This window comes from Podarcis raffonei, chromosome 4 (assembly GCF_027172205.1).
Source record: "Podarcis raffonei isolate rPodRaf1 chromosome 4, rPodRaf1.pri, whole genome shotgun sequence".
NCBI lineage: Eukaryota > Metazoa > Chordata > Lepidosauria > Squamata > Lacertidae > Podarcis > Podarcis raffonei.
The window spans coordinates 95433935-95447517 of record NC_070605.1 but is presented as its reverse complement, the minus strand read 5'-3'; the positions used below and the strand labels follow the sequence as shown (position 1 = coordinate 95447517).

Below are 13583 nucleotides of genomic sequence, written 5' to 3'. Positions count from 1 at the left end.
TTCCAGCAGGAAACTTTCCAAACTTTATTTTCTTCAATGGTGCAATGCTCACGAGGAGAGCAGAATATGGAATGTGAAAACATTGTTTAAAAAGAGAATATGGCTGTTATTCACTTGAACCCTGTGAATTCTCACCATCAGCCACTATTTGCTCCAGGGCCAAATACAGCCTTTATGCTGTCAGTTAAATTTGTGTACAGTACAGGTGATTATTTTTGTGGTGTAACAAAAGCATCTTTCCTCTCTCTGCTACTGGGACATTATTCTGATTTCTCCTTGCTAGCTTTAGAACAATACAAATGGAATATGGAGGTTCATTATTTGCTCTGCTTTTCCAATTGCACCAGCTTCCCCTGCCCATATAAGTAAAAGGAATGCTGGAATTGTTTAAGGTAGTTTACAGGCAGTTTCTGGCTTAGTCAACTTCACTCCTAAGGCAAGTGAACTTTAAAAACAAACAAAACAAAGTGAATCTATGTCCATTACACTCGTGTTGCTCTTGCTTCTGGTAGCTTGTTTTAGAGACCTTGAAGTGCTACAAAAACCTGGAAAATCATCAGATATCATCGCTGCTCCTGAGATCCTGAGAGTGTGTTCTTGTCACACTCCCATCCTGCCGATCACTGGGAAAAGGAAACCACTGCCTGGAGAAACAGGTCTTCCTGCAATTGCGCAGCTCTTCCTGTAGCTGGAGCTCGTGCAATCTAGAAAGGGTCAGGAGCAGGCTGAAAATATGCAGCTGATTCTGTGGTGGCTGCCGCAGTATTCAGAAGCTGACCACTGTCATTTAAAATCAGCTGAAAAAAAAATTCTGAGAAGAATGGATGAATCACTCACAACACACCGCACTTCGGCTCCTTGGCTTTCCTGATACACAAATCAGGTGGATTTGGCTGCCGTTGGGATGAATGGGACTTAAACCCAGTGATTTTTTTCTGAGGGTATGCAGGGGTACGCATACCCCTAAACATTTTGTGAATCTTTGTACTTTTGTCCATTTACTGTATTTATTTCCCCTGATTTGAGCTATAAAACGGTGCTTTTCCTGAGTCAAAATGAGAGCACCCCTAAACATTTTAATTTTTTTTAGAAAAAAGCATGGCTTACACCATACATCTAAAGTATATTCTTTGGGAGAAACCATGTGCACTGAATGCCTGGCATCTACGCTGTCACAGTAATAAACTCTCATTTGGAAATGGCATGAAAAATATTTCCCTTAGGGGGTTGGTTTTTACAATGATTAATTGTAGAATCCCATAGGTAAAGGTAAAGGGACCACTGGCCATTAGGTCCAGTCGCGGACGACTCTGGGGTTGCGGCGCTCATCTCGCTTTATTGGCCGAGGGAGCCGGCGTACAGCTTCCGGGTCATGTGGCCAGCATGACTAAGCCGCTTCTGGCGAACCAGAGCAGTGCACGGAAATGGCGTTTAGCTTCCCGCCGGAGCGGTACCTATTTATCTACTTGCACTTCGTGCTTTTGAACTGGTAGATTGGCAGGAGCAGGGACCGAGCAACGGGAGCTCACCCCGTCACGGGGATTCGAACCGCCGACCTTCTGATCGGCAAGCCCTAGGCTCTGTGGTTTAACCCACAGCGCTACCCGCGTCCCTTAGAATCCCATAACCCACCCCCCATTTTAAGCACTTTATCGTTCATTTATGATTATTATCATTATGTCCGGCCACCCTTTTTGTGTGTGCAAAAGTCAAAGCAACCAGGGCTCTCTCTTCCAGCCATTGATCAGGTCCCATTTATTTACCTTCACCATTGAATATGCAGCTCCAGGGAGCTTCATGGGAGCTTCATGTGTCATTCTTGCCATCTTCCCATCAGCACCTGATTGGCCACAGTCAGAAAGAGAATGCTGGGCTAAGATAGGCTTTTGGTTTGATCCAGCAGGGATCTTACTCTCTTAAATCCTCCATGTGCTCCGTCAAAGTGAGAACATTAGGAACTAGCATCCTGAGAAGGTTATGGGAAAAGCACCGAATTGGACCTTACAATGTTAAATACTATGAGACCTGGGGAGGCAGGGAGGGCCATAGTACAGGGTCTGCTGCTCCCTCCCGCCACAATTTCACATTACATATGTGCAGTTCCTCATCAAAAGTTATGTTGGTATTTACCAAGGTGGCAGCGGCACTAAAGCCTCATAGATGGGCCACCCAGTTTGTGGAACTATAGCAGAAACATCACCTAAGGGGAAAAAGGAGGGGGAAATGATATCTGCATTGCAAGTGGAACTAATGAATAGGGTTTTCTTCCCAAACAAAATTTAGCAAAATCCTTGGGAAGCGTTCTGTTTCTAGTTGGTATGGATGGTTAGGAAAACTACCATACAATTATCTGCAACCATAACCATGTAATTTCCACATCCAATTTAATTATGATGCTGCATTAATAAAAAAACACTATGATATTCTAAGGGATTTCAAATACGCTGGCCCAGCCGTTGCATGATTATTAACGCGACCTCGTTGTGAAAACAACTTAAGCTTTGTTTGCTGTATCTCGCCATAAACAGAAGAGAACCGTTTGAATTATGGCACTGAAATAATTCCACATTTCCTGTAGACAAATAGTTATTATAAGCAAAGAAAGTGTAAAGAGAGGCACTTCAAATGATATAGAAACTTGCATTTAGAAGCACCAGGTTTTTAAATTTTTATTTCCTAACTCCAAAATCCAACACGCTCTGTAGATTTAATAGCTCCTTCACATTCCAAGACAATCTGAGGTGTGAAAAAAAGAGAGACAATTCAAGCTTTAGGGAATATTGGAGAATTATGTGCACATCTCGCACAAAGCGATCACCATATCTACTGTGGAGAAGTAAACAGAGAACTATGACCGGACAAATTCATCCCTGATTTAACTCACATGCTAATCAATGAACTGCGACCAAAACATGATGGATGGAGGCAATGTTACCTTATTTCCATGTTACCTGGCATCCTCAGCCAATGCCAATCTCAGGATGGGGAAGTAGAACCATTACTATTGCATAGCACATGGCATCTTCGTGAATGGATGCCATCCTGAATCCGGATAAAAATTGCCCTCTCTTGAGAAACTCATTATGGCTGCATGCTCCTCATTTCATCACCATTTGTTCTCTTGCGATGCCAAATATGCAACTAGGTTACTACCATCTCTATGAATACTCAGACCAAGTCGTATGCTAATGCAGTGCTGCGTGAGCGCCATTTCAATGCGACTGGATCTCACATGGCTCTGTTAATGTTTGTAGATAGGAAGCATCTGTGACAGGCCAGTGAAGTGGCACCTTCGTGTATCAGCTGGTAGGGAAAAAGTAACCGCATCAGCCATCTTTGGCCCATGTGGTTCCTTCCTACAGACATCACACAGCAGAAGTTGCTGTACAGTTCTAGTATCAAGGCAAGACTGTCTGATTGCCCAGAAGTGGATTGAGTCTGCAGTAAGGGGCAACGGAGTGGAGGGCAGCCCCACAACACTTTCCTAAGAAATGTCTGTGAAGAAGGCAAATCATATGACAGAGTGGACTATGTTTTTCGTTTTTGTTTTTTAAAAAACAGGGCTCTACCATTTCTCTTGCCACTTGTCTCAACTGTGCCGGAGTTGTAATGTGGAATAGAAGAGAATCTGAACGAGGATACATGGGGTTATATTATATTTACCTATAGCATAATTAGATGAAAGTGAAACTGGACTCTGTTTTATCAATATCTCATTACATTGGCAAAGGCCCAAGAAGAATCCTGGCATGCTGGAACATGCTGGATAAGTGTACTGAAGTGTCCAAGGATAAAAAAAAGAGTAAAGGTAAAGACCCTTGGATGGTTAAGTCCAGTCAAAGGTGACTATGGGGTTGCGGCGCTCATCTTGTTTTCAGGCCAAGGGAGCTGGTGTTTGTCCACAGACAGCTTTCCGGGTCATGTGGCCAGCATGACTCAACCGTTTCTGGCGCAACGGAACCCAGAGCGCACAGAAACGTTGTTTGCCTTCCCACCGCAGGGGTACCTATTTATCTATGTGCACTGGCGTGCTTTTGAACTGCTAGGTTGGCAGAAGCTGGGACAGAGCAACGGGAGCTCACTTCATCGCAGGGATGAAGTCAACCTTCCAACTGGCAAACCCAAGAGGCTCAGTGGTTTAGATCACAGTGCCACCCGCGTCCCCAAGGATAATAAGGGTGAGCTACAAGATAAGATGGTAAACATAAATCAAGATGGTAAACATAAATCAAGAAACTTAAAAATAAATGGGATACAATTTGTTGTAGGGTGATCAACTGCTGGCTCTCTCTGTGACAAAGAAGATGGTTTAGCATTCATAGGTAGATGAAGTTACTTGTGAGGAATCAGCTTATGGTGTTTACTGCATCCTTTTTCTTAACACCTTAGGCAGGTGAAAGGAAGAGCCATTGCTCAGTGGGACAGGATAGGTGCATATAAGGTCCTAAGTTCAACCACTTACATGCTCAGTTAAAAATCCCTTAAGTAATGGTCTGCAAGTAGTCTCTGCCTGAGACAGAGCTTCAGCCTGCCAGTCAGAGCAGATAGCAAATCGACCATTGGCCTAATCGCATACAAGGGAGTCCTTTATATCCATATTCTTAACTAGAAATTCTGAGTTTGTGTGTAACCTATTAAAATGTTCAGTCCAAGAAAGATTCAACGGCTGATGTACAGTCAAAAGGTGCCTTTACTTAAGCAACCACCACTACCACCATGTAACTGCGAATGGGGGTTGACAGGGTTGGGGGGTATAACATTTTAAATAATAATAATAATAATAAACCCAGAATAAACCTCTTTTTGAGAATCAAAACCTCTGCCTTTTGTTTACCTACGGGATGTAGCATTTAATCGTTAGCTGCATATATGCTCATTTTAGGGGGAAAGGGGAGTGTAAAAGTGCTTAAGTATACTTTATACATTTGTGCTGTGCGCCTACTACTTTCATTACTAAATCGATAGCTAATTATAATGAGACGAGGAGATGATTATTTTGAAACATGTACAATTCATACGGTCAAAGCCTTAACAGCAACGTGAGCAGCTTCCTTGAAAGTGTTCCACTTTGTGCTCTCTCTCTCCTAGAATAGCAATCCAAACTGGGCCATCTATTTGTAACGGCTCCCTTTTCAATGAGGCTGTAACCCTATACCTATTTACACGGGAGTAAGCCCTTTTGAACTCACTTGGATTTCTGTGAAGACATGGAAGGTAGCAAGGATCCGGTTTGGGCCTGCTCACTCATGTTTATCATTAGGCCCCTCTGAGCATGGGGCAGGGCTAGGACATCTGCATAAATCTCCCCCCTTTGCCATGCTACCTTTACACTATGCCTAGCATGGCAAAGGGGAGAGAATTTATGCTGATATCCTAGCCCCTGCTGCTTCCATTTGCACCCAGCGCCTTTGACATCTCACCTTGCAACACACTAAAGCTCCATCTTAGCCTCCCCATTCTTGGTACACAGGTGTGATACCACACACAGAGGCTTTTCAGACCTTATCAATAGGATCGCCGATAGCAGTGTAGCAAAGGAGCATAATATTTATGCGCATGTGAGCAGGATCACAGCCCTGGGCTCAAACACTTTCTTTTACATCAGATCCTGCTACCTAGACACATCCTGGGGCCGCTATCACCACGGAGGCAGTCAAACTGACTTTTGAAGGAAGCACACAGGAGTACAAATTGCCACCACAAAGTCACACTGCATTTCCATGTCCGTGTTGCACGTGCTTGCGCAAATGCACAGGCACAGAAGAGGGAGAGAGAGACACCCCTTTGCAACTCTGTAAAGAAATGGACCAATGAAAATGCAGAAAAGTTCCCTTTCTGATTCTTGCACTTGCCAGTTATGAAAAGATGACTCTTCCTAAGCAGAACAACAAAAATAAAAGCCGGTTGACAAAACATTTCCCCCCCATACAAAGATGTGTCAACCCTGAGCTTGTAATTAAGAAGTTAAAATCTGTGATTTATATATATATATATAATATTCATATATATAAAAATAGATGATCATACTAAGACTAAAAAAGTGAAAGAAATTTTCCATGTCAGTACTATATATATATATATATACTTGTGTCGACGTTTTAGCAACAGAGTTCCCTTCTGATACAGAAACTAATAGATACGAAGGATGCCGTTTCTATGCAAAACTAACATATTGATCCAATTACTGTTATCAGTTCCTTTGAAAACTGCCATTTGGTTAAGGTAATGAATACAGTTGCAGGAATTTCTACTTGATGCCAAACCTGCAGCTAAAGAAAAAGGAGAGATTCTATCACAAGAGATTAATTTTTATGACAAAACCCTCGAGTTAAAACTTTTCAAGCATTGTTAAGACTTTGCTACAAACCAGATGGTGATGGGCAACTTAGTGGACGCCTTTTTCAATTACATACCATGGCTAAAGGGTCAAACCAGCTAGGACAAAGAGTTAGAATTCAAATCAGAAGTGTGCTAAACAACGTGAATATTCTGAGACGAATGATGTTCCTTGATTAGTAGACTTATTCCTGCTTTTGTTTTGGACCTCTTGGCAAGTCTTCTATTTATGGCCAATGGAGTACAAATAATACAAAATATAAAAGATACTCCCTCAATAGTAAAGATCATTTCGGTGATCTGAAGTGGGATACAGAAGCACTCCTTGGTTTTTTTTTAATGTATATGTTTGAAGTCACATTTTGCTATTTTGGGGGGCCTTGGACTTAGCTTGATTTTTTTTGTGTGTGGGGGGGGACAGGACATTCTTTATTTTGTTTCTCTTCTCTTTTTTCTTTGTAATGGAAAACCCACACTTTGTACCCTTAACCCTTTCCCGCCTCCCCCCTTTTTCTTCCTGCAGCATAAAAGCAAATGAAGCTCTGAAAAGTCTCCTGTAATAAAAACGTGAGAAAAAGAGATCTTGCCGAGGAGCGATCAGCGTCTTCATCACAGCTATCTGAAGGAAACAGGGAAAGGTCACTCTGGCACCTGGTGCTCTTTGGAAATGCACAAAGGGGAGCAGGTTGCAGTGCCGCTCTCTTCTAGTAGAAAACTGTAAGTATTTGTGGCATGGTCCGTTGCCCAAGAGCATAAGAAAAAGAGAAAGTTGGCTGTTTTTGTTTTTATTTTCCGAAAGCTAAAAGGCAGTCATCGCTGACCAGAGCCAGGATTATCTGCACTGTTTTTGCAGTAGGAGAGCCAGGCAGATGACAAACCACGTGAGTGCTGACCAACTGGGCTGACTGGCTGAAGAAGAGTCCACTTCCCTTCGGTCTGAATCAACGAGGGGTGCGTCTGTGGTGATGAATTCAAACTCTGTGGGACAAATGTCATCCGTGCAACCACTTCCACTTCCTGAGCCACTGGTCTCTTCACCTGCAGGAGTGGAGGGGAGAGAGAGAATGTCATTGTCATCATCATCATCATCATCATCATCACCACCACCATTTATTTCTTGCACCCTGTGCATCTGACTAGGGTACCCCAGCCACTCTGGGCAGCTTCCAACAAAATATAAAGGAACACACCAAAACATCAAACATTAAAAGCTTCCTGAAACAGGGCTGCCTTCAGATGTCTACGAAAAGTCATATAAGTGTTTATCTCTTTAACATCTTTGACATCCTTCCAAGCACAATTCAAAGTGTTGGTATTGATCTTTAAGGCCCCAAAGGCCTCAGCCCTGTACACCCGAAGGAATGTCTCGACTCCCATTGTTCAGCCCAGACACTGAGGTCCAGCTCTGAGGACCTTCTGGTGGTTCCCTCACTGCGAGAAGCCAGGTTACAGGGAACCAGGCAGAGGGCCTTTTCGGTAGTAGCGCCAGCCCTGTGGAATGCCCTCCCATCAGATGTCAAAGAGATAAATAATTGCGTGCCAAGGCCCCATGACCAAGGTGGATGGTGGATAAATAAAACACACGAACAAGTAGATTTTGGTTTATGGGTTCAAATAGGGGCACAAATAATAAAATTAATATTATTATTTTTAAGGCCAACTGTCAGAGATGATGGAAGTTATGGGCCAACAATATCTTGGAAGACCACAAGTGGATCTCTGGGGGCCAGGAAGGACAGACCTCTCCCCATGAGACCTCAGAGAGCTAGCGTGTAAACAGCACTGAGATGGGTCAAGGCGGTTTCCTGGTCCCAAGGAAGTTTTCATCCAAAAATAATGAATAAATGGATCACAGAGGACATTGCAGCATCTCAGCCAGTGGTTTCGACTAAGAACATCTTTGAAGAATACTTTTCTATCCCATTAAGCACTGCTGTTGTAAGGGACCCGATTAAGAGAAGCTGAAGGACGCGGGATCTTACTTGTATCCTGAAAATTCACATCGTTTCCATTGTATGCGTTCTTGAGTTTGTTCGTCATGACTCTCAGGGCCATGATCTGCTGCCTTATGTAGGTGTCGGGCCTGGTGATGTCAACGTCAACCTCAGGATTGTTGATCTGGTTGGTGAGCCCATCATTCATGATCTCTGGGAGATATCTGTGCATCAGAATGAAGAACGGCATCAGAATGATATGCCATGACCAAGAAATTCCACTAGTCCCTGACACAAAAAGCCTGAAAGTTCAATTTGTCAATCCAATGTACATGCAGCATTTGTTGCAAACATGCCTCCATGACCACTCACTCAATCCAGTAAGTCTTTTAAAAGTTTTTCTTATTTAAAGTACAAAGGAAGAGGCAACTTGTTTTTCAGAATGGTCACTTTTGTTCATCAGTATGGGACGCGGGTGGCGCTGTGGGTAAAAGCCTCAGCGCCTAGGGCTTGCCGATCGAAAGGTCGGCGGTTCGAATCCCCGCGGCGGGGTGCGCTCCCGTTGCTCGGTCCCAGCGCCTGCCAACCTAGCAGTTTGAAAGCACCCCCGGGTGCAAGTAGATAAATAGAGACCGCTTACTGGCGGGAAGGTAAACGGCGTTCCGTGTGCTGCGCTGGCTCGCCAGATGCAGCTCTGTCACGCTGGCCACGTGACCCGGAAGTGTCTCCGGACAGCGCTGGCCCCCGGCCTATAGAGTGAGATGGGCGCACAACCCTAGAGTCTGTCAAGACTGGCCCGTACGGGCAGGGGTACCTTTACCTTTAAACCCACCGTTTGAAAGTGAATAAGCAGTGAGTCCCAGTCAGGCAGGCTTTACATGTATTTGATGATGATGATGATGATGATATAATGTGCTGGTTTACACATTTAGGAAAGCGCTTTGCTTAGTAGCAATTAAGAAATGTATTGTGGTTAATGCAGGGGGTTTTTTTAGGTAGGGAGATGGGAAAGAAAAGGATTTTTAAAAATATGTGTCTGCATTAAAGAAGGAACTATATGTTATTTTGACAGGGTTTAATGTAAACTCTGTTAATATTATTAACATGCCGTGACAGAAATGAATGCCTGCAAGTGTAGAAAATGTTATGTGAGAAGCACAAGGAAACTGGCACAAACCATCTAGATCTGTGCCTTAGAGGAAGTGCTTTTAGATAAAGAATAATAATCTCATATTAATTCCCTTCACTGTCAATATTATGAACTGAAAGCTATGGATCGGATTTAAACTAAGGCTACAATCCTAAATACTGCACACATTATACATTTAAAGCACCTCCCCTAAAGAAGCCTGAATTGTAGCCCGCCCCTCGCAGAACTACAATTCCCTGAACACCCTTAACAAACTACAGTTCCTAGTATTCTTTGAGCAGGGAATGTGCTCTAAATGCACACAGCCACAGACTAGGAAGTAAGCTCCACCAAACACAGTTAGCCATGACTCAACTCTTGATGATTTCAGTGGGAATTAAATGAAACTAATGGGCAGAGAAATCCGAACTGGCAGAGGCACCAAGTTCCGTGTAACATGGGGGGGCTGGTTGTGTGTGCAAGGCCCTCCGCCATCTTGGGGAGGTCTGGTGGGGCCCTCCATCACTGCGAGGACGCCTGGAGGGGCCTAGTCCCTCAAGATTGGGAGGCAGGGCTCAGCCCCATCCCCTTTGTGGGGCTCAGTCCCATAGAGTTGGCACGTATACAAAGTGGGGTCTGGCAAGAGTGGAGCAGCGTTAATGCCCTGTTCCAAGGACTTCTGCCTCCTGCCACAGCACAGGCTGCCTGTTGGCTTCGCACAGTGGTGGCTGATGCACTTGTGGGGCTCCTCACTGCCAGCGGAGGCATACAGGACATAGCTGTCAAACTTCCTTTTTTGTGTGGGAAATTCCCTTTTTACAGTGCCGTTTCCCGCTGCTTCCTGCTGCTATCCTGGATTGTAAGATATCCCGTAGACTGTCCCCGGGACAGGTGAGGCTGCTGATCCCTTATTTTCAAATCTGAAAGTTGACAGCTATGAAACAGGATTGCAAACGACTGGTCATGTTGGACTGGTCATGTTGTGCGGATGCCTGATGATCGTCTTCCAAAGCAAATACAGTGGTACCTCGGGTTACATACGCTTCAGGTTACATACGCTTCAGGTTACAGACTCCACTAACTCAGAAATTTTACCTCGGGTTAAGAACTTTGCTTCAGGATGAGAACAGAAATCGTGCAGCGGCAGCGTGATGGCAGCAGGAGGCCCATTAGCTAAAGTGGTGCTTCAGGTTAAGAACAGTTTCAGGTTAAGAACGGACCTCCAGAACGAATTAAGTTCTTAACCCGAGGTACCACTGTACTCTATTCCGAACTTAAAAATGGAAAGCGTAATGCTGGTTTAAAGACTCTCTCAAGGCAAATCTAAGAAAATGTAGTATAGACACCGACAACTGGGAAACACTGGCCTGCGAGCGCTCCAATTGGAGAACAGCCTTTACCAAAGGTGTCATGGGCTTTGAAGATGATCGAACTAAGGAAGTTTAGAAAGAGACTGGAATTAAATAATCTGACTTTTGCATAAGTATTTTAAAGAATATATGCTTAAATAAATTATTGATGGAAAGCAGGAAAGGTTAAATTACATTATTTTAATAATTAATGGATAAAAATTTGGGAAAGATGGAAAGGATTTGCTGAAATAACAAACTGAAGCAGAATACAAAAAGGGAGGTGCGAGGAGGTCAAAGAAATAAGCTAATGAAAGTTAGATGATAGAAGGTTTAGTTTAATTCTGTGTATCTTTTTTATTGTTTGATTGTTTATTTTTTGTATTTGTGTTGTTTTTGTTGTTATTGTTTGTGTCATATTTTTAAAACTTTAATAAATATTTTTTTTTAAAAAAAATGAAGATGATCGAACTCAGAACGAAAGGGGGAAACATGCTAAGAGGAAGGCTCATTTGGCAAACCCTCACTGTGATCAACTCCTGCCTGGAAACCTATGTCCCCACTGTGGAAGGACGTGTGGATCCAGAATTGGCCTCCACAATCACTTAAGGACTCACTGTTAAGACTGTGTTTATGGAAGACAATCTGACTCAGCTACGAGTGATTGCCAAAGAAAGAAGAAGATTACGACCTATATACTGAAAGTCTGCATCAAATCTCATCTCCACTGAACTGATGGATAGGTCGGATACCTTCTGTCTATGTATTGATCAAATTCTACAAACACCTTCCATATCTCCTCGAAATCATTTCTCCTGCATATTCCCTGCCTTGCCTTAATGGCACATGTTAATTTAAAGCTGACCGAAAGTCCAGAGGTAGCATTATTATTAATTTACGATGGGGTGGAAGTTTTGCAGGCTATGAAGGACTTGCTCACAAATTTATTGACAGCTGCACAAATTATGATAGCTAGGAATTGGAAGGGGCAAGCAGAATATAAAATGGAAGAATGGTATAAAGAGGTGTGGGATATTTTTAAATTAACATATACCTGCTTTCTTTTTAATTGGATAGGTTTCACAAAATCCACACATAATTGACCCAATTATACAGAAATAGGGTCTCACTTTTTTTTGTTTATTTCAAAGACTTTTAATTTTGATGAAACACGTTTTGTAAAGTTGCATCAATCTGTGAGAACGTGTTGTGTTCAAAACATCTCTCTCCCTTTTATTTTTTTACATAGATGTCTTTTTAGGAATGTTGTTTCTGCTCATTTCTTTTTCTGAGTACCGATAGTGACAGAGGCCATCCTGCTCTGTATTTCTGAAAAGACCGAAAAGCTCAGAAAAAGCTATGATTGCATTTTCACTTGTTCATTAGGGTTCCATTCACATTATAAGAGCTGTTTCACACTCCCAGCTCCCTGGTCGTATATGGCCTGATAAAATTACATCTCTGATAATGAGGCATTCCTGGCTGCCTTTCAAATAAAGGGCTAGAAAGATCAATCCTTCTCTGTGTTACTTGCTAATTGATGGCCTAGAATTAACTCGGCCTGGCCTCTTCTTAATTAATAGTGGCAGTTGTAGAGAAAGGAGTGATTTTAATAATCACAAGTAATCTTGACATGATGACTTCTTCACAGTCGCATAGCTTCCTTTGCCCTAAAACTTAAGTTAGGAAAGGGCTGGAGGTTTCCCCTGCTCAGTGCTATAAGAGGCCCATTTTAAGGCATGCCTACTATAAATGGAAATTAGTTTGATATCAGTTTGTCATGCCTGTTTAAGAATGAATCCTGGGATTTGTAGCTTGGCAAGCGTACTGAGTGAAAACTTCTTTATTCCTTTGTTGCAAATTGAGCCTTACATTGTCTACTCATAAGTACGTCCTACTGTATTCAATGGAGCTTACTCCCAGGTAACTGGGTAAAAACTGTGCAGCCTTACACTGCAATCCTAAGCATTTTTACTCAGAACTAAGTTCCACTGATGCGGGTGGCGCTGTGGGTAAAACCTCAGCGCCTAGGGCTTGCCGATCGCATGGTCGGCGGTTCGAATCCGCGCAACGGGGTGAGCTCCCGTCTTTTGGTCCCAGCTCCTGCCCACCTAGCAGTTCGAAAGCACCCCTAAGTGCAAGTAGATAAATAGGTACCGCTTTATAGCGGGAAGGTAAATGGTGTTTCAGTGTGCTGCGCTGGTGCTGGCTCGCCAGAGCAGCTTCGTCACGTTGGCCACGTGACCCAGAAGTGTCTCCAGACAGCGCTGGCCCCCGGCCTCTTAAGTGAGATGAGCGCACAACCCTAGAGTCAGACACGACTGGCCCGTACGGGCAGGAGTACCTTTACCTTACCCAAGTTCCACTGACTTCAATTGGATTTACTCTCTGGTATGTGAGTATGTTAATTCCTGTTGTTGTTGTTGCTGTTGTTGTTGTTAGCATTATTATTATTATTATTATTATTATTATTATTATTATTATTATTATTTCCTGCCTTTCCCCCTGACAGGGACTCAAGGCAGCTTACAGCTACAATTGTATTTCATTCCATTTATCTGTTGAAGGCATTGTACACGATCCCTTCCCTCACACAGTTCTACTTTACAACAACCCTGTGAGGTAGGTTCAGCCGAGAGGTTGTAATTGGCTGAAGATGACCGGTGTAGATGTGTATTTGACATCTATGTGTGCCGGAGATCAAACACAGGAGAAGCTCCCTGAGGTGGAATAGGATGTCCCTATTCATTTGAGTAATGTTGGAGGGTATGTTTCTGTGTGTGTACCTTCAACACAGTATTTCAAAACAATGCTTCACAAAGTGAACAGTGCATG

General features: G+C 43.2%; 1 protein-coding gene across 2 annotated transcripts in view; it reads right to left on the bottom strand.

The window, feature by feature from the left end:
* Positions 1 to 4672: 4672 nt before the first annotated feature.
* Positions 4673 to 13583, bottom strand: part of GPC6 (glypican 6) — a 794510-nt gene continuing 785599 nt past the window's right edge. For both annotated transcript variants that reach the window (XM_053384565.1, XM_053384566.1), the window contains 2 exons: positions 8319 to 8494; positions 4673 to 7374 (listed from right to left, as the gene is read on the bottom strand). In XM_053384565.1, coding sequence (XP_053240540.1) covers positions 7169 to 7374; positions 8319 to 8494 — 382 coding nt within the window. In that variant the 3' untranslated portion in view covers positions 4673 to 7168. The remainder of the gene's footprint in view (positions 7375 to 8318; positions 8495 to 13583) is intronic.